The 22090-nt window shown below is 43.3% G+C and overlaps 2 protein-coding genes across 2 annotated transcripts in view; one reads left to right on the top strand and one right to left on the bottom strand.

Moving 5' to 3' along the window:
- The first annotated feature begins 383 nt into the window (after positions 1 to 383).
- Positions 384 to 20926, top strand: PGS1 (phosphatidylglycerophosphate synthase 1). Its single transcript, XM_067308642.1, has 10 exons — positions 384 to 556; positions 5420 to 5609; positions 7264 to 7341; positions 8445 to 8544; positions 9246 to 9435; positions 9721 to 9899; positions 10869 to 11402; positions 15840 to 15988; positions 18636 to 18778; positions 20842 to 20926. Exons 1-9 carry the CDS (start codon positions 384 to 386, stop codon positions 18753 to 18755), a joined length of 1713 nt encoding a protein of 570 aa, XP_067164743.1. The 3' UTR covers positions 18756 to 18778; positions 20842 to 20926.
- Positions 19925 to 22090, bottom strand: part of DNAH17 (dynein axonemal heavy chain 17) — a 40301-nt gene continuing 38135 nt past the window's right edge. Inside the window, exon 80 of the mRNA XM_067308250.1 lies at positions 19925 to 21023. Within this exon, the coding sequence (XP_067164351.1) occupies positions 20776 to 21023 (248 nt within the window). The 3' untranslated portion in view covers positions 19925 to 20775. The remainder of the gene's footprint in view (positions 21024 to 22090) is intronic.

Here is a 22090-nt window from a genome sequence, read left to right as displayed (position 1 = left end):
CGGCAGCAGGACGCTCCCCGCTATGGCCCCGTCCCGCCAAGGCGAACGGGGACGGGGCGGCCGGTTCCGCCGGCGGAAGGAGCCGTCTGCTCGGAGCCGTCCCCGGGGGCGGCGGGAGCGGACACCGGGAACGCGGGAGGCACCGGCGTCCCGCGGCGAGGGCGGCGATGAGGCTCCCGGGGGCGCAGGGCGCCGCGCCCCGCTGCGAGCGCGCCCGGAGGGGCCCGTGCGCCGCTGGGGACGGTATGGGAGCCCGTGCGCGGCTCCGGCGCGGCCCCGCCCGTCGCTGCGGGCCCCGGCGCCGAGCGCGGACCCGGCCCGGCAGCGGGGCCCAGGCGTCCGGGCGCGGGGCGGAAGCGGAAGCGTCCGCCGGGCGCGTCGCCATGGCAGCGGCCGGAAGCGGAAGGCGCGCGGGGCTGATGGCGGCGGCACCGGGGGGCGCCGCGCTGTGGCGGCGGCTGGCGGCCCTGCTGCCGCGGGGGCGGCTGGGCCTGGCCGCGCTGCTCGGCCGCCTCTCGGACCGCCTGTCCCGCGGCCGCGACCGCCGCTCGCGCAGGTAAGGCGGGGCGCGGCGCGGCGCTGCGATGCCGCGGGGCCGCGGCCCGGGGGCGGGGTGGGCCGGGCTGGGCGCCGCCCCCGAGCCCCGGCAGCACCGCGCCGGGCCGGGCCGGGGGCGCCCGGGGTGCGTCGTGCTGTGCCCGGCCCGGCCCGGCGCTGCTCGGGAAGAGCCTTCGCTGCCTGGCGGCGAGCGCCTTGCGTTCTTGCGGCTTCCCGTTTTCTACGAGTCTCTTTTTCTTGCCTCGTTTTCCTTGCTGCTTCATTTGTGTATGATAAAACTTATTAAAATGTTTTCGAGATGTGGTAAGTGGCTTCCTTACTGGAAAGTTGCCCTCTCAACTCATTTCTAACTAGATAATTTCCCAGATGCTGTTCCCGTTGCTGTTTTCCACAATGAATCAGCTGCTGAAAAGACTGTTGCAGTCCTTAAACTTAATTTAGGTCATAAGTCTGTTTTAGCTGTCCACTTTGCCCTTAGGACAAGAGGGTGTACTTCTTCCTTCTTATTTTTGCTTTGCTTTATTCCTGTTGTCTTTTACATACTAAATTATAATAATTGTTTTATAAGGAGAACTTCCCACCTCAGTTATCACATGTAATGATCAGTCCCTGGGCAGGTACTGACCAGGGTTTCAATGTTCCGCCTGACCTGTTCAAACTGTGGATTGTCCATGAAGGGTGAGATCCCACTGCTCCCCATCAAAAAACAAGTGAGAACAGGTTTCAGTCTGTGCCTGTGCTATCACTAGATCTTGCTCAAGACAGATGAATGAAGAAGAGGGCCACGCTTCAGCAGCAGTCACAGTTACGCTGGAGTCGCTAAACTATCAAACTGCACGCAGAGGGTGTGTTTCCCCGTCATTTTAAATGAATCTGAGCAGGCCACTCTGGGAAGGAGCGGTCCTTCGGTCTTTTTCCTGTAACTTGTTCCCGACATCTCCTCTGGGCGGCTGTGCAGTAAGCAGGATCCAGAAACTGACCTGTCTGAAAACTATCCACACTTGCCCTTTCCTCTCATCCTCTTCCTCCAGGGAGTGTGTGGGGGAGTAATCCCCAGGGAATGTGAGGGAAGGGGAGGGAGTAGTTAGCTTGGGGGAGGTAGATTTGCCCTTTTTGGTACCAGACTGGTTTTATGCTATGTTAGAGGGAATGTACAACCGCAACCTCAGACTGTGGTTCCTCTAGTCAGTCTTTCCGCAACCTCTCTTCCTTAAGCAGCTTCTCCCCTCTCCTTATTTTTGCTACTGCCCTGTTCCTTCAGTTTTGCTGATGCAGCTGCTTTTCAGGGTCTGTGCAATCAGGAATACAATCCATGCAAAAAACAAACCATTAAAAATGGAGGTGTTCACATATATCTGTAGAACCATGTCTTGGGATCAGAAGCGATTAAACAAAATGCTTGAAGTAGTCTAAATAGAAGAAGATCTTTTCCTCCAGTCTTTGAGCATCACTGATGTTTTTATTGTTCCTGATAAGAGAACACTGGAAGGATTCTGTGTTTTGTTTTGGATAGTGCAGTATCTAATATAAGTATCTGCATGAGTTGATCTTAGTTTTGTAATGGTGGCATATCTAGTATTCTGGCATGTCTTTACTATCCTTTTTCCTGTGGATAGCAGATGTGCAGTGGTCTTGCTAGCTGTTGTCCTAGAGCTTTTTGTTAGCCAGTGTTCTGCTATATATTCTTGGTAAGTCAAGGAAGTTGTTTTCAAACTTCTCCGTTGGCTTCATCGCTGTTCTTTACCATAGATGAATTACTAGACTGAGCCCTGGAAAGAATAAACTGAATTCAAAGGCAAGCAGTTTGTAGATCCCCCTATGTGGTGACCGATGCGTGGGTGAAAGGACAGAGCTGGATCCTGCAGTTTCACTTCACTTCTCTTGCTGCAGATGAGGTTTTACAGTGAAGCTGAGTGTTTCAGCTCCCTCGTGCGTATGTGTACCAAAACCACAATTCTTAAAAATAGAACACAAAAAAAATCCCTTGTTTATATTTAGGCTCAGATTTTTATGCAGAAAAGATTTGAGGTGGTTCCTCTTAGTTCTGTTTTCTCTTTCAGGTTAACTCGATGATGTGGAATATGTGGGAAGGGTTTCCCCTGCACCACCACTTTCTGGTTCTCTGAAAGCTGGTTTGCTGAAGTATGGAATTTTGATAATTTCTTCATAAAGTTACTTGGTTTCTGATTACTGCATGTGTACAGTAGAAAGGATTGCATTAAACCTAGGTAGTCACTTGAGCTATTTTCAATCACCTGTGGGTGTGACTGTTAATGTGCCATCATTACTGTCAGCTAGTGCAAAATATTGATATATTTGAAAATTATAAAATTATTAGGCTTTCCATGCTTAATAAGTTTTAAAATTTCAGTATTGGATTAAAAAATGAAAGAGCATAGCTATACTCTAAATCTGGGAGGCAGTAAGAAATCCAGAAAGTGTAATTAGTGCATAATAATACATGCATAGAATTAATATGAAGACTCTAACCAAACAGTGCTGGTAACACAGATCAATTTTGCTCCTTTGGCAGCACTGGGAAAGGGCTCCCTGAAGAGTGTGTTGATCCATAAAACCTAATGTTAGGTTGTGCAGAGTGAGGATGTAGTTTAACCTACTGCATTCATACTCTTTGCCAGAAAATGGCTTCTTGGAATCTTAAAAATGTTTTTGGAAAGTGGATTCTAGGCCACTGTATTGGCTTCCAGAAGTATAACTGGCCAAGTTTGACTAATGGAATAATAAGGAAAATGTTTATCCTCTCTTGCTGTTTAATTATTATCATATAATGCATAAAACTTGCTATCATTATCTCAGTGAGAATAATTCCAGAGAACGTAATTTATAATCTGGCTTTGTTATAGTTCTGGCTTTGTAATTGCACTGCAAGCCATGTGTTTTTTTTTTTTTTTTTTTAAAGAAGATATTTTTGAATGATAATCTGAATTCATGTAGCTTGGTCTTCCTTGCTCTTTGTCTGCTGTGCTCACTTGAATGATAGTAGCCACTTTATGTAATGGTGGGTCTCTGCTCCCAGTATGTGGCTTGAGACAGAAATTCAGCAAAGAAGTGTGAAGGTCCTGCTCAGGTTCTGACAAGATGTGCTTGAATGAGGTCAAAAAATATTTCTTTTCGGTGTCTGTTTTGAAAAAATCCCTAGGGAAGTACTTTTATTTATTTATTTATTTATTTATTTATTTTAACATCTTCTGTGGAATATTTCCCTTGTTTTTAACAACCTCTATTGGTAAGCTACATAGCTTATGGTAGTCCACATGATCTGTTGAAAAACCCCATCCTAGGAATTTTTGCACAAACTGACTCAGTTTTTTGTTGCGATGAATAGGCTGTGACAAACTAGTGGATTTTCTGGGAAATGCGACTGCAAACTGTCTGGCTTCTGCGTAAGGGTATTCGGAAATCTTATGAAGATCCAGTGTTTTATCATGAAGCAAATGAGTGAAATCATCTTCCTGGAATCTGTGGTCATTTGGGCTTTGGATTGTGGTAAAACCTAGAAGTTCCTCGTAACGAATTCTGGTAAAGGTCATAATCAAGTTTCTTCCTGGTATGTGGTCATGCCACAATACATGAGGACGGGTCACAAGATGGTTGCCTTTTGGCCCTGAGGGACCTGGCATTCCTCAGGGATGAGACCAGCTACCTTGCTTCTGTCTTGATAGAAGTCTAACTCCTGTGAGTAGGATTTGCTAACTAGAATGTGTTTTTTCTCAGGTTGGGGAATATAGTTCAGTCACTTGCTCTTCAATTCCTGGATCTCATGGGACTTGCTGCTGCTAATTGTGCTGAAATGTGGTTTTGTCATGTGGACGAACTCCTACCAACGGTTATTGTATGACTTGATAGTTTTACATGCATGCTAAGCCTCCAGAGAAGAAAGGATGCCATTTACTTCTTGTCACCCCCCCCTAAGCATGACTCTTAGCAGTAAGTCGCTTTCTTCCCCAAATGACTTCAAAGCAGTTAAATTTGTTCTGAAATTTCCTTTTAAAGAATGAGCTTCCGGCTGTTACACTTACAGTTACTTTGTAGTTTGTGAGAGGAATCTTGATCTTCTCCTTTTAGTGCTTGTGCAGAAATGTGAGAGTGGCATAGTTGTAGAGCACTATCTGATGTTTCTCAGTCATGATTCTTGGCTCTTATACTTGTTGAAATGTACTTTATTCTTTGGTGTAATGACTTAATTGCTTTTGCTAGGACTTGCATTCAGGCACTTTTTACATTCTAGATTTTCTTCTGGGTAAGTTTTAGAGGTTGAGTTTTTTGTTGTCGTTTCATTAAGGCACATTTAGATTTGTGTGTTTTTTTTTTTTAATGTCTTTACTTGAAATACAAACAACTATCTTTAGCCCAGCTGGAGGCTAAATTAGAAATGAAAGCGGCTGTTGGCCATGGCAAAGCTGATGCCTGTGCGATAAAGACAGAATTAGGAAGCGATCGGTCACAGGAATAGCTGATAAAACAGCAACATCATCAAACATCTGATTTGTGGTTGTTTGGAAGAGTTAATATTCTCTGTTTCTTCAACTTCTAGCTTGTTTCCTCTCCTGTTTTCCTGTTCTGTTGAAAGAATTGTCTGTGCTGCTCCCCTCCCCAACCCCAACCTATAGGGGAAGGAGCTAATGATGTAAGATCGGTTCTCCCACCTTTTGCTTGTGGTTTTCTATTTCTAGGTTTGGCTTTGGAGATTCTGCAGGGATTATTGAAGGGGAAAGGCATTCTTGCCATTGCAGATCCTTACAGTGTATCAGCTCTGGTTGGAGCTGTTTTTTTACATACTCAGAGTTTGTGGGAAGCCAAGGCTCCATCACACAGCGTTCCTCAATCTTTCTTTTCACAGATCATCATGGCTACTTCTAGCCCCATTGCTCACCCCTCCTGTTCCTGTGATCACAGCTCCCCCTTGTTCCCTTTGTCCAGAAGGAGCACACAGGTTCCAATGGATCAGGAATCTGGTTCCAGAATTCGGGATCTCCAGCTCTCACGTGAAGGTCCTTTCGTCCCCGGCTGAATTCTACGAACTCTTGAAGGTGAGCTGTGTGTTTCAAGCATGAATGCTTTCTGGGGGTTGGTGATTGCAGTGGCTTTGAAGAATCATAGACAAGTTGGTAGGAATGGACACCTGGAGGTCACTAGTCCAACCTTCTGCTTCAAGCAGGTTTGTTGTCAACAACAGATCAAGTCAGCCAGGCTTTGCCTAGCTGAGTCTTGAAAACCTCTAAGAATGGGGATTTCACCTCTCTGGGCAACCTGTTGCAGTGCTGCACCACCTTACTAGTTTAAAAATTCTTTCTGATGTCCAACCTGAATTTCCCAAAGCACAATTTGTGGCTGCTGCTCAGCTGTAACTACCAAGAAGAGTTTGGCTCTGTCGTCTCTGTAACTACTCTTCAGGTAGTTGTAGGCTGCTATCAGATCACTTCTCAGCCTCCTCTGTGGAGACTGAACAAGCACAGCTCCCTCAACATGTCCAAAAGGTCTTCTAGGTCATTACAGTATGAATTCTGTAATATTGCATCTCTTAGGTATGTAGCAGGACTGAGATGAGAATTTTTGTTTAGCTCAGTTGCTTGAGTCTTTACCTAATGCGTATTTAAAGTAAGTTCAAGTACTTCTGAAACATGATCTTAGATTGCTGCAGTGAACTGATAGAGAACAAGACTTGGGTGGGCCATGAAGGCAGCAGGAGTTAATACTAGCCACCACTCTCTGTGGCGTGTGTGCTGAGCAAAGGGGAAAGGAGGAGAGAACTCTGTTAACAAAGGTCTCCTTTCACCTGCAGGCAGAACAAAGGAGGAAGCAAATGCTTGGGTACAAAGCCTTGACTTAAGGGAAGAAGGTTGGGCTTTCACTTCATTGCCAGCTAATGTGTCGTTTGTTAAGCAGCAGCGGATCTTGAGGAAGGCATCAGCGGATCTTGAGGAAGGCATTAACTTCTTGTTCAGAAGCAAAACTTTAGGATGGTGGAATCACAAAAAAATTTTAGGTTGGGAAAGACCTTTGGAGGTCATTTGGTCTAATCCCCCACTCAGAGCAGGGCCAACTTCAAATTTAGATCCGTCTCGGTTCTGATTAGTTCACAGGATGAACTACAAAGGATTAAAGCAATTACAGAATGAAAAATAGATCATTGGGATTGCCGGTATGATATTGATACAATTCCAAAGTTTTGGCTAGTACTGTTAAATCCAAGAACAGTAACATTGTACTAGTTGCAGGGAGTTCTTTCCTCAGTTTTCCAGAAAGCTTTGATTTCTTCCTTGATTCTGGATGTAACAATGGTGCTGATGTTGCTCTGTGAAGACCTATGTGTATTATATCTTTGCTGTTGGAATGTTATCATTTTCTTGTGCCTTTCCTGGCACCTCCTACGTGGGTGTCTAGGGGCTGAAGGGGCAAAGTGCCCTGCTATTGCTGGACTGGCAGAGTCTGTATCTGGAACCTCCCTTGGTCTTTCTTCCCTCTGAATGGGTCTACATGGGTCCTGGATGCACAGAAGCATAAGTCTTTTGTCTTGTGCTCTTATGAACCAAATAAGGCTCAAAGGAAGGGAGACAGTGTTCTGATTTGGCTAAAGTGATTCTCTTCAGGGGAACCTGCAAGGTTTTCTATGGATTGATTCATTAGCTCCTACTGGTTGCAGAGACCAAGGCTGAACCTGAATTTACTTTCTGCTGCTTCTAGGTGCAGATAAAAACAGCCAAACAGCGAGTGGTGATGGCCTCACTATACCTGGGAACAGGGCTCCTTGAACAGGAGCTGGTGAGTGTGGAAAGGGATTGGGAAGGGAAAAAAGTGAATACAGAAACTACCTACCTTTGCAAAAAACATCCTGTTCCTACAGGTACAAGAGGTGAATGTGAGGTGCAATTTGTAAGCTTGTAATGTCTTTAAAACTTTCATATGTGGATTCACTTGATTTGACTTTCTTCTCTCCTTGAGAGGCTTTTTCATGGTTCCTGGCTGCATTCATGCACTTGTACTTGGGGCTTGGTGTGAAGTAGGGGGAGGAATTTGAAAGGGAGGCATACGGAATTTTTATTATAAGCTTAGTACAAAACTATGGAACTACTGAACATTTTCACAGGATAATAAGCCTGGTTGCTCCAGACTGTTAGAAGTTACTGGCATAGTATTCAAAGGGTTTTTGCAAAACTGTGGGAATGCTGATAATTTTGTTTTATCCTGGAATTTTTCTTGAACATGATTAAAGTTGTAGTGTGCAGTGTTGTTTTGTCCTGCAAATACTGTATGCAGATGCAGTACTAGCTCTTTGCATTTAAGACAGAGGTCAGTTTTGCTTCATATTGTTTACCTTTTTTGTTTCCTGTCTTTCCCTCTAGAAACAAAAGCATAAGTCTGACCTTGGCCAAATTCTTACGTTACAATGCAAATTCCACAGTAGGGTAAAGGTGGACAGAGTTCTGCACAGTGTTTTGTGCCTGGATTTGCCTGGGCTTGTACACAAGATTTAAATTTGCATGTCACAGTCTCATAGTTAAGGAATAAAACTACCTCTGCATCATTTGTGAACTCCTACCAAGCTTTTTGTTTGGTAATGGAAATGTGTGATTTTGGGATGATGCTGGGATTTTTTTCCTGCTAAAATTAATTGCTATCCAGAGGCTTGAAGATTGCTATGTGCATATATAAAATTAATGCCCTTATATATATTGCTTTAGACTGATAGAATAGGATGTTAGTCCAAAAGATGCAAAGTCTAAACTAGCACCTTTTTGTGTGACTAGGAAAGATTTTTACTGGGGTATGGAAACTTTCATGGCCACTGGCCTCCTGTCTCTGAACACTGTCTTTGTAAGGCTTTATTTACTTTTTCTTTAATGAATAGTACAATCTCTCTGCAGGTGGATTGCTTAGAGGAAGCGCTGGAGAAATCACTGCAAGCAAAAGGATCTTCTGACCTCAGAGTTTCCATTCTTCTTGACTTCACCAGGGGATCTCGGGGTAGATATTATGCGTAGTTTTGCTTACTTCAAAGGCTTATTTTTACACTCAGGCTGGATATATTGTTTTTTCAGAGAGAGGCCGTCTTGTCTGATTGGACCTGCAGGTTTAAATCACATTCCTTTCAAAACTTGGCCCTTTTCATACCGGTGATTATATATTCCACCCCAAAATCTTCAAGCTGAGCAGCATTTCTTCAGAAAATAGGTGGTTGGAGCCAGAAGATCACTGGGCTCAACTCTGCTGTTTCACTTGTGCTTTCTTGCTTGCTTAGTTCTTTTGCCAGTGCATTTGCCCTTTATCAGTCATGCACTTTTATGTTTTCTTTTTTTAAAGGAAGGTGGGAATTGGTGGAAGTAGCAGTACACTTAACCTGAAACTTTTGTGGTGACTCTTTGTAGCATATGTTACTAGTACTATGTGTGACCTGCTTAAGAAGCTTGAATGGTGTCAGTCCTGCCCAGTAATCATTTCCAAAGCCCATTCATCGGTGAACTTGGGATTCTGGATGTAGATTTTAATAGTGACATAAGTACAAATGAAAGCAATTAAAAAAAAAAACCGAAAAAGTGTTAAGTACCAGCAAATGAGACAGGAGCTGATTCTGAAACCAGCTTCTAGCTGAGGAGCTATTTTCCCATGTCATAACATATCCCATGTCTAGCGTGATCCTGTGTGTGAAACCCCACTCTGTCTCCCAGGCAGGAAGAATTCTCGAACAATGCTAATTCCATTGCTGCAGCGATTCCCCAAGCAAGTCCGTGTATCCCTCTTCCACACTCCAAACCTGCGTGGACTACTCAGGCTTCTGATTCCAGAGCGTTTTAATGAGACTATTGGGCTGCAGCACATCAAGGTCTATCTGTTTGATGATAATGTGATCCTAAGTGGGTAAGTCTTGCCTCTTTAGGCTTTTCTGTGATTCGTTTAGCTGAGGTTTTGGTGCAAGATATGCATGCTACTGATGTTGTCTGCTCTTCATTGTTTGCATCTGGTCTTACCATAGTGATCCTAACAGTGATTCTGGTAAGTGTTCTGGTGTCAAGATTCAAAAGGAAGTGGCCAGTTTGTACTTCAGTCTTGTGTGAGGAATGATACCTGTAAAATAGGCAGGGGCTCTCAGGATCATATGCCTACACTCTGTTCTGGAACTCAACTCTTTTTTCTCTCTCCTAGTGCAAACCTGAGTGATTTGTACTTCACCAATCGTCAGGACCGCTATGTTCTCCTGCAGGACTCTCCTGAGATTGCAGACTTCTTCACGGAACTAGTGGATGCAATCGGAGATGTGTCTCTGCAATTGCAGCAAGATGATACAGTCCAGATGATGGAGGGGATGGTGCATCCATACCAAGGTGGGAGGGAGTCTCCTTATCTGGTCGAATGATGCAATCCAGAGGATTAGGGGAATGACAACAGGGGTGTTCTTAAGGATAACGTGAACTCCCTCCATTTTTAAACTGCTGAGTGCTTGACTGTTGTTTACGGACTGTGGTGAGACCCATTTCTGTGCCATCCACTATTAAAAACAAGATTACTTGAGTTTTGAGACCGAATCCGTCAGAGTCTTCCTAGCACAGTGGCTGTCACCAGCTAATCTGGTGGAAAATGCGAAGTGTAGAAGTTCCTCCATAACCATCTCATTGCTTCTTTTTATTTCTGCTACTTACAACCTTAGATGAGAACTTACATACCTTGCAAGGTTTTTATCTATTTTTTAGTTATTGAGGTCTATAATTCTAGATGTTCTGTGTGTACATGTTCTGAAAGTTTCATGAATATACTGCTATTTCTGGTAATTATTATTTTGTAGTTGAGTCTATTCTGGGAATTCAAATGAATATTGAATTAGGAAGACTGAGAACAGGTGTTAAAGCGGGCAGAGAAGGGGATCTAGCTGTCAAGTTGATTGCATCATAATAGGTTTTTGTCCTGGCCTTGTGCACTGCTGTGTGATGTAAGAGTACACTGAGGGCAATAGTTTATTTTGTACATTCCAGTTCATTCTTGAAATGTGGAGTTTTCAAGGGTTGCTGTTTCACCTTGGCCCTGGTCTTTTCATTTTTCAGTGGATTTTTGAAGCTGCTACTAGTTAAGTTTCTTACCCCTCTCAAAGTTGGATGGTGTTCCTCTGTCATATAGCTTTGTTAACTTTTGAAACGTGAGTTTTTGAGACTTAGGAAAGAAAGTGGTGTGATCTTTGTACTAGCTCCTTTTTATTCTAATATTGGTGTCCTGTTGGTAGTTTTTCCTGCTATGTGATAGGTGATGCATAGCTCTGTACCTTTAGGTCTTGAAAACAATCTCTTGTGATTCTCCTGCAGGAGACAAGATGGCTTACTGTGAGATAGCAAATCAGAGAGTCATGGAAGTGATCAACTCTGCCAGGACACGTCAAGAACTCCTTCATGCAAAGACTTTCCACAGCAGCCAGGAAGGCAGCCCCTTGTTATCCCAGCAAGACTCTCAAGCATCTGGGGATCTAAAACCAGGACCCGACACCTGGATTTATCCCTTAATCCAAATGAAACCCTTTGGGATTCAAATAGATGAGATGGTCACAGAGACACTGCTGACGGAGGCTGAACGGGGTGCCAGGATATATCTTACCACTGGCTACTTCAACCTGACACAAGCTTATATGGACCTCATCCTAGGCACTAGGGCCGAGTATCGGATTCTTCTGGCCTCACCAGAGGTGAATGGTTTTTTTGGTGCCAAAGGGGTGGCAGGTGCCATTCCTGCTGCCTATGTTTACATTGAACATCAATTTTACGGTGAGGTCTGCTGCCTTCACCAGCAGGAGAGAGTTCAGCTGCAGGAGTACTTCAGGACTGGATGGACTTTCCATGCTAAAGGTAAGATGGCCATTTCCCAAGAGGACTTGTTTGGAAAGCATTTGAGGTTTACATGTGTTTGGATTGTGAAACTAGTGAGGGGAAGGCTGGGTGCTGAGTCTAGATTTAACCTCCAAAATTTTCATCCAAGATTAAAAACAACTTGGATAAATTTGTATCACTCAGGGGATGACCATGCAAAGTGATCTCTTGTCTCTGGATTCCTGATTCAAATATAATCCCAGAGATTATATGAGGATAGTCCCTATGGTGGCAGTAAGACACTGTCAACTAACAGTTCTGAAATACATCAGTTTGGAAAGCATCTGAGCAAAGGCTGAGCTCTCTTCTGGTTTGAGATGGCCTCAAATTGTGCTATATTATGCAAGGTGTTTTAACCAAATTGTTTTATCCCTCTCCTTAATGCTAGGAAAAGGAAATGCCTCTTGATGTGAAAGAAAAGGAGGCATCTGGTTGAATTTATGACAGCAATAGCAGTTGTGATTCAGTTTCTCAGTTTCCTGTATTCCTCTTGCTAGTTTACTCAACAAGTGGCAGCTATCTAAGAATATGAAAGAGACCCTAGTTCAGGATCTGTAACAGAAGCAAGAACCCGAAGGAATTAACTAGTATTGACTCCCCAGTGGTCCCAGACACCTGGTTCTCCTGGCAGTAGGCATTTGTGTGGATGATTCAGGTGTTAAGGGATTTGTTCCAGCTTCTGTTTACAGTATTCAGGAAAGGTCAGCATAGTGAATAAATGCACTCATGTGCCTTCCGAGAGATGGAGACAGTTGGAGGGGGAATTGTCTTCTGTGGAAGACCCCAGACTCTTTCTTGCTTAACTTGACTTCCACAAACCCAGCACTGCCTTGACCTAGGCATGAGTCTGTTCCCCTGCCTGGTCGTTGCTCATTATGTCTCTCCTTTTTCCTTCCAGATAACTCGGCCCTCGCTCTTCCTACTTTATACCCAATAGTAAATATTTGATTGCTTGATCATTGGCTTTAATAATGGGAATAGTTTAGGAAGTCAACTTAAAAAAAAAAAGTAAATAATTAAGTCTGATGCATGTGACATTGAGCTCACACCTTTATAAATATTTAGATTCTTATGGTCCTCACCATAACAGTGCAGCACCTCACAAAATGTGAGTGTGGGCTGAGCAGAGACTTCTTTGCCATGTTCCACAGCATCTTCTGTTACTCCGGTCTGCTGAAAGCAGAACTGTCCACTGTGCAACTTCCTGTGATGGCTCACTGGTCCCCTAGGACAATGTGTCAACTCTAACACTGTATGCCATACCCCATCTGGCACTAATTAACATGCATATTTCTAAAACTGGCTCTGCAATGTTCTGAGGGACATTTTCATTGTTTGCAGCATGTATCTGATTAGAACACTGGAAGGATGCAACCCCTGAGCCAGCACAGGCCTGTTCCAGAGGCCATGGCCTGCAGTTCTTCTAAGTTTGTTTGTTTAAGGATATTAGCTGTTAATGATTGTGGGAATGCCTCTATTTACCCTGCTTCCTGCAGGATTGTTCAGAAGAAGGTTCAGAGGTGATAGGGAGAGAAAGCTGCTGAGCAGGCCTTCCCTTGACTAAAGAAAATAAGTGTTATTAGTTTGCCTATACACTGTAACTACAAACCTTTCTAACCAGTGCTGTGCCTCTGCTGCAGTGATGTCGGTAACTCTAGTGCAGTAAAATCCTTATCTTAGTGCAGAAGTACCTTTAAGGAGGAGCCTGCCTGGCTGGGAAGTGGTATGTGATTTGTGTTCCAGGAAGTACATGCTCAAGTGTTCTGTGGTTTGCAGGTTCCTCCTCTTGCTGGGCACTGCTGACTCTGAGTGGGAATTTGTGGTTTGGCAAGGATTGAGCTAGGAAAGCACGGGCTCCTTTTCCAAGGGATCAAAGCTCACCTGGTAATCAATCCCTTTCGGGCAGGCTGGGCCTTCTAATGGAAAGGCTCTGGGCTCTGTCTACTATGTGGTGGTCTCTCTTAGAGGAACACAAGACTCTCCAGGAGTTCAGCAGTTCCAGTGCTTGGTGGGAGGGACAGAGTATTAGATGTTCACTCTCCTGTTTCCATTTCCTCTTTGGAGTGCTGGAGGGATCAACTTGTAGCTCCCTTTTCTGGCATGCTCTGCCCTTTGGCAGATGTTTGATTCGTCCGACTTCCTTTTACAGAAGTCTTGCAGTGTGTGTGAGACAGAGGATAGGATAGAAGGGAAAAAAGGAGGAAATCTTGGAGACAGATGAAGGGTAATTGTACATGAAGTCTGACTCCTGGAAGAGGATGTGAGATCCTTAGCAGCAAATAGTGTACGTTACTAGTTCCTTCTCAGGCTAAGACAAAAGACACCCTTTAGTCTCCTATACAATCTGGCTGACTAGTACTGAATGCTGTGGTGCTGTGGCTTCTGTATTGTAACCCCTTTCAGCTCCTCTTTAAAAACATTTTAGAATCTCATGCACAGCTTCCAACAGCGTGTCTTCCTACCAGGGTTGTGACTAGCCTTAGCCTTGCTCAGTGCAATCGTAGCAGTCCAATTCAGAATGCTGCAGAGCCAAAGGGTGAGTGTGGTAGGAAATACAGACCTTTGCGATGAGAGAGACTTTCCTAGGCTTAACATCATGAAGCACACCTGCAGAAGTGCAGATCTGCCTGTCTGCTGCTGCATTGCAGGGTGTGGTGGTTGTGGGTGACAAAGGCATATCTTTTAGGATTAGGGACCCTTCCATGCAAGTATCAGGTGACAAAATGCCAGGCAGGTGGCTGTTTGCTCTGAGATAAACCTACCTTATTGCTATTGAATGGTGACTGGGAAACTGCACTTCCCCTTTCTGGAAAGGTGAGTCACTGTTTGAGCAAATTCTTCCAGGTGGCCGTAAAGCTAAAAGCATAATAAAGACTTTAGAGGTGCCTCTTGGTTGCATAGAAAGAGTGAGGAAGCATGTTCCTCTTCGTTGCTGCCCAGGCAGAGCTCTGGCCAGCCTTTGAGAGCACAGTTGCTGTTGGGTTTGGCCCCCGGGCAGGCTGTTGTCAGTCACATTTGCTGGTAGGAACTGCTGAATCTCTGCAACGTTCAGAGGCTTTTTTGTGGCTCTCGGAGATCCCTGTGTTGGCATTCCTGCCCTTCTGTGGGTGGGGGTAAGCCTGTGGAACAGCCTTTCATTTGGCTAATTTATGGGCAGTGCCAGTTGTGAGCCAGAGGTGTAACTGAAAGTGGCCCAGAAGCTGCTGACTCTGTCGTGATGTGGGGGTGGGGAGGAGGTTACAGGAACAAGCGGTGAATTGGCAGCTTCTTACTCAAGGCATTCTTGGAACTGCTTTGGGGTTGAGTTAGGAAACCTGCTTCTATTTTAGGGACTAGGTGGTTTTTATGCTGCAGTTTCTTCGTTGTAGTCTTTGTGTGACTTGCAGCAGGGATAAGCCATCTGCTAGGGAGCTGCCCAGCACTGTTCTGAGCGCTTGTGTCTTGTTAAATATCGAGCAAACAATTCCTGGCGCAGCGTAGGTGCAGAGAATGGCCATACAGGTTCTCCCCAGCTACAGCTTTGGCTCTCCTGCGGCATCCCTAGCCGTTCTTTCCTACTGTGTTACGGTGATGTGCTTGCAAACAGTAGGATGTTTCCATCTTGGGCTTGAAAAACAGCCCTGGGTTGTATCACACGTGCTCTTGCCTTTGTACTGGCAGTTCTGGGACTTGTAAACTGCTGTGGGGAGCGGAGTTGTCCACTTGTGTCCTACATTGCGCTACGTTAATAAATAGCAACAGTTTGAATTCATCTTCTGGAGGCTCCGCAGGAAGTGAGTGGGTGTAATAATTTGTACTTCTCTTACTCCTGTGTATTTCATGTTAATTCACCTGTCAGAGCATGGAGATGCCTGTTTTATGCAGTCTTGGGAAAGGGGTTAGTCACTGTGCAACTATATTGCTTCCAGTTCTGGAACTGATTGGTTCAGTCTTCAGTCCTCACTGATCTGATGCTCTGTTGCTTGGTGTAGGTTTTCCCTGATTTGCTGCAGAGTACCCCAAAACTATTTGTTTTATTTCAGTATTTCTGAGATGTCCTGGTGCAAAATGATCTCTAACTTGATGATGATGACGACTCATTCTGAATTATTTTTGGGGACCTCTGTGCAGTGTACATGCTTAAAAATATGTCTCCTTGGGGTGGTGCCGAGCATGCTGCTGCCACCCTGTTAAGAGCACAGAAGTTTGGACAGTGCAAGCTGTGCAAGTGTACCCCAAGGCTCATACTACAAGACGTGCTGGACTGTCCACAAGGAAGCGTGTTGCTGACAGCTTGCTTTGTGTCATGATCATTTACAGTAACTGTAAATCTAACATGTTTAATTCATTTCTTCTAACTAAAAGCAATTGTTTGAGGCTACCCCAGTCATTTCCTTTGTCTGCCATGCTTCCTTTCTTCTCCCATTTTTCCTGCAGGCCTCTGGCTATACCTGGCAGGAAGCAATCTTCCCTGCCTAACTCTGATTGGCTCTCCTAATTTTGGATATCGATCTGTTCATCGTGACCTGGAAGCTCAGGTTGCAATAGTGACAGAAAATAAAACTTTGCAGCAGCAACTCCATCAGGTAAGTGGCTGATAAGGTAGGGATAACATGGATGTTGTGCTTCTTGGTCACATAAGGAATGGCGATGATGCAGCTGCAATAAAAACCTACAGCTACAATAATTCAAAACCTTCTTGAGCATAGGAAGTCTCAAGGAGCTGTCAGTTAAGTGACTATTGATGAGCTGCCTGCTGCAAGTGCCCGGTTCTGGGAAATGGAGGCCATAACGGGAAAGAACATGTGTCCCCAGTGAACTCAAGTATTGGGAGTACTCAGGCATTGGATGCTGAAAGAGACACAGCATTCAGAAAGGATCTGCTGACTATCCTCTGGTTTACTGATCACATAGCACATTCTTAGCCTTATCCCCAGTATTTGAGCATTGCCGAGGTAGTACCAAGCTCTGGGATAATGAGATCAGGCTTTTTGAATTGCTGATCTTAGACTTCTGGATCACTTTGCATCTCATGTGTTTGGCATTTGTTCCTACAAAAGATTTCCCAATCAGCTAGCTTTTTGGTGACTTGCCCATAGGCTATGGCAGTGAACAAGGGGCAGAGGATCTTAGTGTAGTTTCTACAATAAGTGGATTTCTGGGCTGTTCAGATTCCTCGTGAAGTTATATGCTGTAGCTGCTAATCTTGGTTACACATATTTTTCAGTGGTTTAATGTTACAGCATTCCAGTTTATCAGTTTTTATTATTTGTTATTTGGATTGTTCAGCACTTCTGCTGCTTCTCTAAATCCTGACTGATTCTCCAGCTGTCTTAACTCTGAATCTTCTTCTGGAATTTACATTGTCCCAAGTAATTTCTGATGTAGTACTCTGATACAAAGCAAATTGGTTTGATGCTTATGTCTATGATTAAGAATCTGAAAAATGTATTGTGTTAAACTGAGTCCTGGCATAAGAAGGCAGAGTTGTCTTCAAGATCAATGGGAATTGCCCTATTGCATCAGGGCTCTTCCACTGAATGAGTCAGACCATATCTTATCAAAAACAATTCTATTACTGGAAGAGTTGCTTGAATATTTCAATTCATATCTTGCCTCTACTTGTTCCTAATGGAAGGGGAGAATCAATGAAAATATGACAAAGGAATTTTGTCAAACAGTACTGGAGTGATCTAAATGAAAGGACTTTAAACTATTGCCATTTGCTGGAAGCTGACTTTGAGATTGCCTTTCTGTTTACTATTCTGTGATCTTTGTTTAGAAGACTTAATTTTATGCCAAGGTGATAAAGCCTCTAACAGAGTGGTATGTTTCCTTCTCAATGCAAATTCGAACTCCATTCAGCAGTCTGGCTGAAATGTCATTTTCAGCCATGTAAACAGATTAAATATTTAGTTTTTCCAGTGCTCAGTTTACAAAGAATCATGACCTATAAGAGTATACTCTGAGCTTTTATTTTTCATTTCTTTTTTGAGCCTTTAAGCTTTTGGCCTTCTTAATAATAACTGAACTTTCAAATTTTCAGATAATGTGAAACAGCCACTTCTTCATAGTAAACTTGTACACTATCATGGAATCACTTTGCCTACAAGATGTCCAGTTCCATTTTAAAAATGATTGTAAGGTTTGGGAAAAGTTCTCAGTGGTCTGGATATCTTTGGCTGCTTAACTGAATGAACTGAATATTTTGTTAAAATCACTGACCTTCAGTCCAGATAACTTTCTGGAAGTGAGACCATCACTGTATCAGACGACTGTGGTGCAGAATCTTCACAGCAGTATTGATCATAACTGTTGAAACATTTTTGATTTCTAAAATTAGACTGATTTGACACACAAATATCTTCCTTCTGGTCTTGATTCATCTTTTTGGTGTTCCTTTCCAGTGCTTGGTTCCTGCTTCCCTCTGCCACCCTGAATTTTAAAAGTGCAGAGTTATGTTCTATTATTTTTGACAGCTTAGCTATGGAAGAAAAGTTTAAGAACAGACTTACTGTAGATGGTCTGGTCCTTGTTTGCCTGTGCTGCTAGAAACCTGACTAGATTTGCTAAGAAAACCACTTCTACCTTTGATGAAACAGCTGCTTTCACGTGCTATGCGAATATGTATTATCATTATGATGGTTCATTTCCTACTTCAGCAGTAATTGTGTATATAATGAAGAAGCCTAAGTGTTTCTGGTAATTTAGTTGAAATCATGACTGCATATTCATTTGAAAACAGAGCACTTGAGCTGTGTCTAGAAAGAGCTGCGTAAACTAGTCTCTTGAGATTAAGATAAGGTTTCCTTTGCCGGCAATTACAGCTAGGGATTTAGGATTTTTCTGAAACTGAAGTTTAGTTCTGTAATAGCTGTAGAGCAGAAAAAAGCAAAATCTTCCACCTTTGCATTTTGTAGAGTTTAAATTGCTTGATTTTTGGGGTTCACTTAGCTCAGTGATAGTTATCCAAAGGTGGAATGCAGCAGTAGGCAGGTTTGAAGGACCAATCCTGTACTAACTAATGCCTTGGTGGTTTAGTTGCTCTGTGAGTTGCACTTCATGGAATGAGATGCAGAATGTTCAGAATTGTGGGAGAAATGATATATCCCTCTGGCAGGACCCATGGCCAGTTTTATCTGAGAATTGCCTCTTATTAAAAGCCATTATATTAGAAAAAAGGTGAATTTAGGTCTTAGGATTTACTGGAATGATATTTCTTTCTCTGTATAGGAGCAGGAGCAGCTTTACCTCTGCTCAGGTGTAGTCTCATCATCGACATTTGAGCAGCCAAATCGTTATGTGAAACTGTGGGTGAAGCTGGTAACACCTCTGATTAAGAATTTCTTTTGAAAGAAGAAATGCTGCTGATTTGGGTGAGTTTATAGAGAGAGATGACTGCATTTTATTAGTGCAGTGCCCTTTTCTGTGATGTGGAAAAAATAAATGATGGAAAAAGATGTTGAAAAAACAAACATCTCTTTCTTTTTTCTACTGGGGAACCTGTCACTTTAACTAGAATCATTGCTTGAGGTCTGTATTGGTCTTAGTCTGCTAACATTTCTGGAAAGGACAATGAAAGAGAACAAATATAAGGGTATTTCCCATGCATAGAAATAAAACTCCCACTTTTGAAATGTCCCTTTCAAAATGTTGTAGAAAGGGTCAGTGTATATTTTATCTTGACCAGCTGATGGAAAACATTGTGAAAGTATTTAAAATGTTTTACTGTCTTTTAACTGATATGTGATGGGAAGTGAGCGTGATGAACACAACAGGGAAATCTTAACGGTATTTCCTATGCAAGAAGGATATACCTCATCACTTGATAATGTATTTAGAAAAGTACTTTGCTTTACCTTTTAAATGTTGGTTAATGGGGGCAGTTGTTCTTGCTTTTTCTGCTTTGTATAGCACCCTGGATTTGCCTGGCTGTTCAGCTGCCCGGGAACGGAGTCCCTCTGAGCTTCATGGAATCACTCTCAAGTTTTGTCTGTGCTGTGCAAATCATCCATTCAGTTAGCACCAAAGTGTGTGCTCTTGATGCTGAGTGTTCACACGTTGGTTTTATTTACATAAGTATGACCTTCATCTCTGGGGTCATATATCTGGCTACTTCATGCTGAGATGTGTTATGTCTCTCACCAGTTATGGGTAGGGCATTAGGGGACTCTCAGTGCTAATGTGATTTTTATATGCTACTAGCTGAAAGTGGGAAGCCCAAACTATAATGCATGTCCTGAACTGTGCAAACAAGGCAGTTGGGAGGCTGAGTAAAAATGTGTTAGAGCACAAGTTTTGGCTACCTATGAGTTTTTACTGTTGGAATTTGTGTAATATGTTTTGATCTTTTATTGCCAGCAGTTGGGATTTCTAGTACTTGAAAAGGCTAAAGGTAAGTGTAGGGCCTGATGGTATTCATTCTAAATGTTACTACTTTAGAAAGAAACAAGCAGCTCTACTTGCTTCCGCTTGTGGGTTTTTTTTGTTTTTTTTTTTTTATTAGCAGAAGCTACCACTAGCAGTCAGGGCAGTTTTGTGCAATTGTCTGTTTTAGAACTGATTGTTCAGATGTTTTATGGTATGGGAGGATTTCGGAGAATTATTTTATGCAAAAGGGACAGGCATTGACTTCCATATGATGGCCAGAGCAGCTGTGATCTCCCTAGTAGTTGGTACTGCTGCTTAAAAAAAATCCCGTGAACGAAAGGGTGGAGTAGATTTTAAACCTAGAAGTGGAAAGAATCATACTTCAGAGATTTACCTGTTCATGGCTGACTTTCATCTGAAAACTGATGAGGAAAAAGCTTTGTCTCTGTGGGAGAAAGGTGAGGGCTACAAGGTTCATAAAACTGACCTTGCATCCATTTATCTCAAATAGAGGTGCTGGTTATACAGGACTTCTCTGGGTTGTGCAGGTGACCTGTGGGTGAACTGGACCAAATCTGTCCCTTTCCTTGTTCTGTCTGGTGTAAACGGATAAATGTTTCTATGCAGGAATATTTAGTGCACACGTCTTGATGGATTTTTGCTCACAATTAGCACTGAGTGATCAGATAAATAGCTGTGAAAAGACACAGAGCTATGAGAAGGAAAGGAATCCAGATGGTTGCATGCAAATGTTCCATTTGGCTTCCTTTAGTGGTCTGGCTCTTAACCAGCACTTTATCATAAGCCACCAATTGAAAAACAGTATCCGTCATGAGAAACTCCATGTACTGTAAGAGCACTCCCCAACTGATCAGCAGTTCCAACACTGTTTTTATTGATACTTTGCTAAAATAGTTCTGGGACAAACAAACTTGGTCTAAGTAACACAACTTTATTTTTTTGGCAAGTAAAAGCATCTGGTGTTTTCCATAGTCATTAAAGTCTAGATCTGTAAGAGTAGAGCAACAGCAGCAAGAATCCACTTAGCTGCCTTTTCTTTTGTCTTCAGGTTAAAGGTCCAGACATAGGTGGGACCTCGCATCCGTGTCTTATAGACAGGACATTCATAGACGTTCTTGGTGTCCATGCGGTCCACAGGGATGGCTCTGATGAAGATGACTGGCATCATAGGCGTCAACTCCTTCAACCGAGCATCTGCGATAACACCAGAAGGGATGTCCCATCGAGCGCCTGCAATATTATGAAATTGTCAGGGTACCAGCTACCCAATGGCTCTTTCACTTGGAGGGGGCTGTCTTCTGTAGCTAATAAAGGGTGGGAAGGAGTTGTTCTGTAGCGGTACAGTTGAGGGATGAAGTGTATAAGTTGGGTAGCCATGGCTTAGTACTCTTTAGGGCTAACATGTTATCATCTCACTGTGACTCATGAATGCATTTTGCCTTACTAAGTGTGGGATGTCTAAATAAATTCTGCTCCCGCTCCTCCCTCCAGCCCAGATTTGCATGGAAGTTGCATAGCTGAAAGTAGAACTTGGCCACAATGGGACCTACAGTAAGCTATCCTACGTGGTCTCTGCTCTTACTTACTTTAATTGGACCCTCCTGGTGCTCTATCTCATTCACCCTCATTTTTTTAGCAGCAATTATTTGGGGTTTTAAGTTTCCTGATTTATCTTATTCACACATCAAATAAAAGCATATCCGTTCACCGTTCCATGTAGCTTCAAACAATCCAGTCCTCAGATTCATATTTTGCAGTCTGAATTTCGAAAAAACAATTTCTGGTTTGTGAAACTCTGCTTGTAAACTGGATGGGTGCTGCCCTCAGGTGGCGCGTCTGACACTAGTACGGAATAAAGGCAGCTTCTGCCTGATGGGGGATCTGAAGGGTGCCCATAGTGGAATCGGGGCAGTAAGTAGTCTTTGTGCTACACAGTGCATGGTAGCAGTTTAAATGAAGGCGCATCCAAACATCTGCACAGAAGAAATAGACTCTGAGCTGCAGGGGAAATCCTGCCCTGTTGAAATATGCAGTGTGTTGTCAGATTCAAACTTCCCAGTTCATTTAAATTGTAGCTGATGTAGAGTTTAGCAAAGAAGAAACTAGGGGAGAGGGACCTACCAAAGCAGACATGTTTTTGCATGAAAACAAACTGCTTCAGAAACAAGAGAAAAGCTTAAATCACTGCTTTGCTAAAGACAAGAAGTAATAAATTAAGAGTCTAATAGTTTGAAAATCGGTCTCACTTGCTTGGAGCTTTTGCAAATTCTGTATAAATCCCAAATTAATAAGTTGGT

The sequence above is a fragment of the Apteryx mantelli genome, chromosome 19 (genome assembly GCF_036417845.1).
Source record: "Apteryx mantelli isolate bAptMan1 chromosome 19, bAptMan1.hap1, whole genome shotgun sequence".
Taxonomy (NCBI): Eukaryota; Metazoa; Chordata; class Aves; order Apterygiformes; family Apterygidae; genus Apteryx; species Apteryx mantelli.
The sequence above is the reverse complement of the archived record's forward strand: the minus strand, read 5'-3'. Positions and strand labels throughout refer to the sequence as shown.

Excerpts from the sequence above, each read along its gene's own strand:
- PGS1 (XM_067308642.1), top strand. The coding sequence starts at position 384 with ATGGCAGCGGCCGGAAGCGGAAGGCGCGCGGGGCTGATGGCGGCGGCA. Across the intron at positions 5,610-7,263 it reads AATTCTACGAACTCTTGAAG|GTGCAGATAAAAACAGCCAA; the intron begins GTGAGCTGTGTG and ends TGCTGCTTCTAG. Across the intron at positions 11,403-15,839 it reads ATGGACTTTCCATGCTAAAG|GCCTCTGGCTATACCTGGCA; the intron begins GTAAGATGGCCA and ends TTTTTCCTGCAG.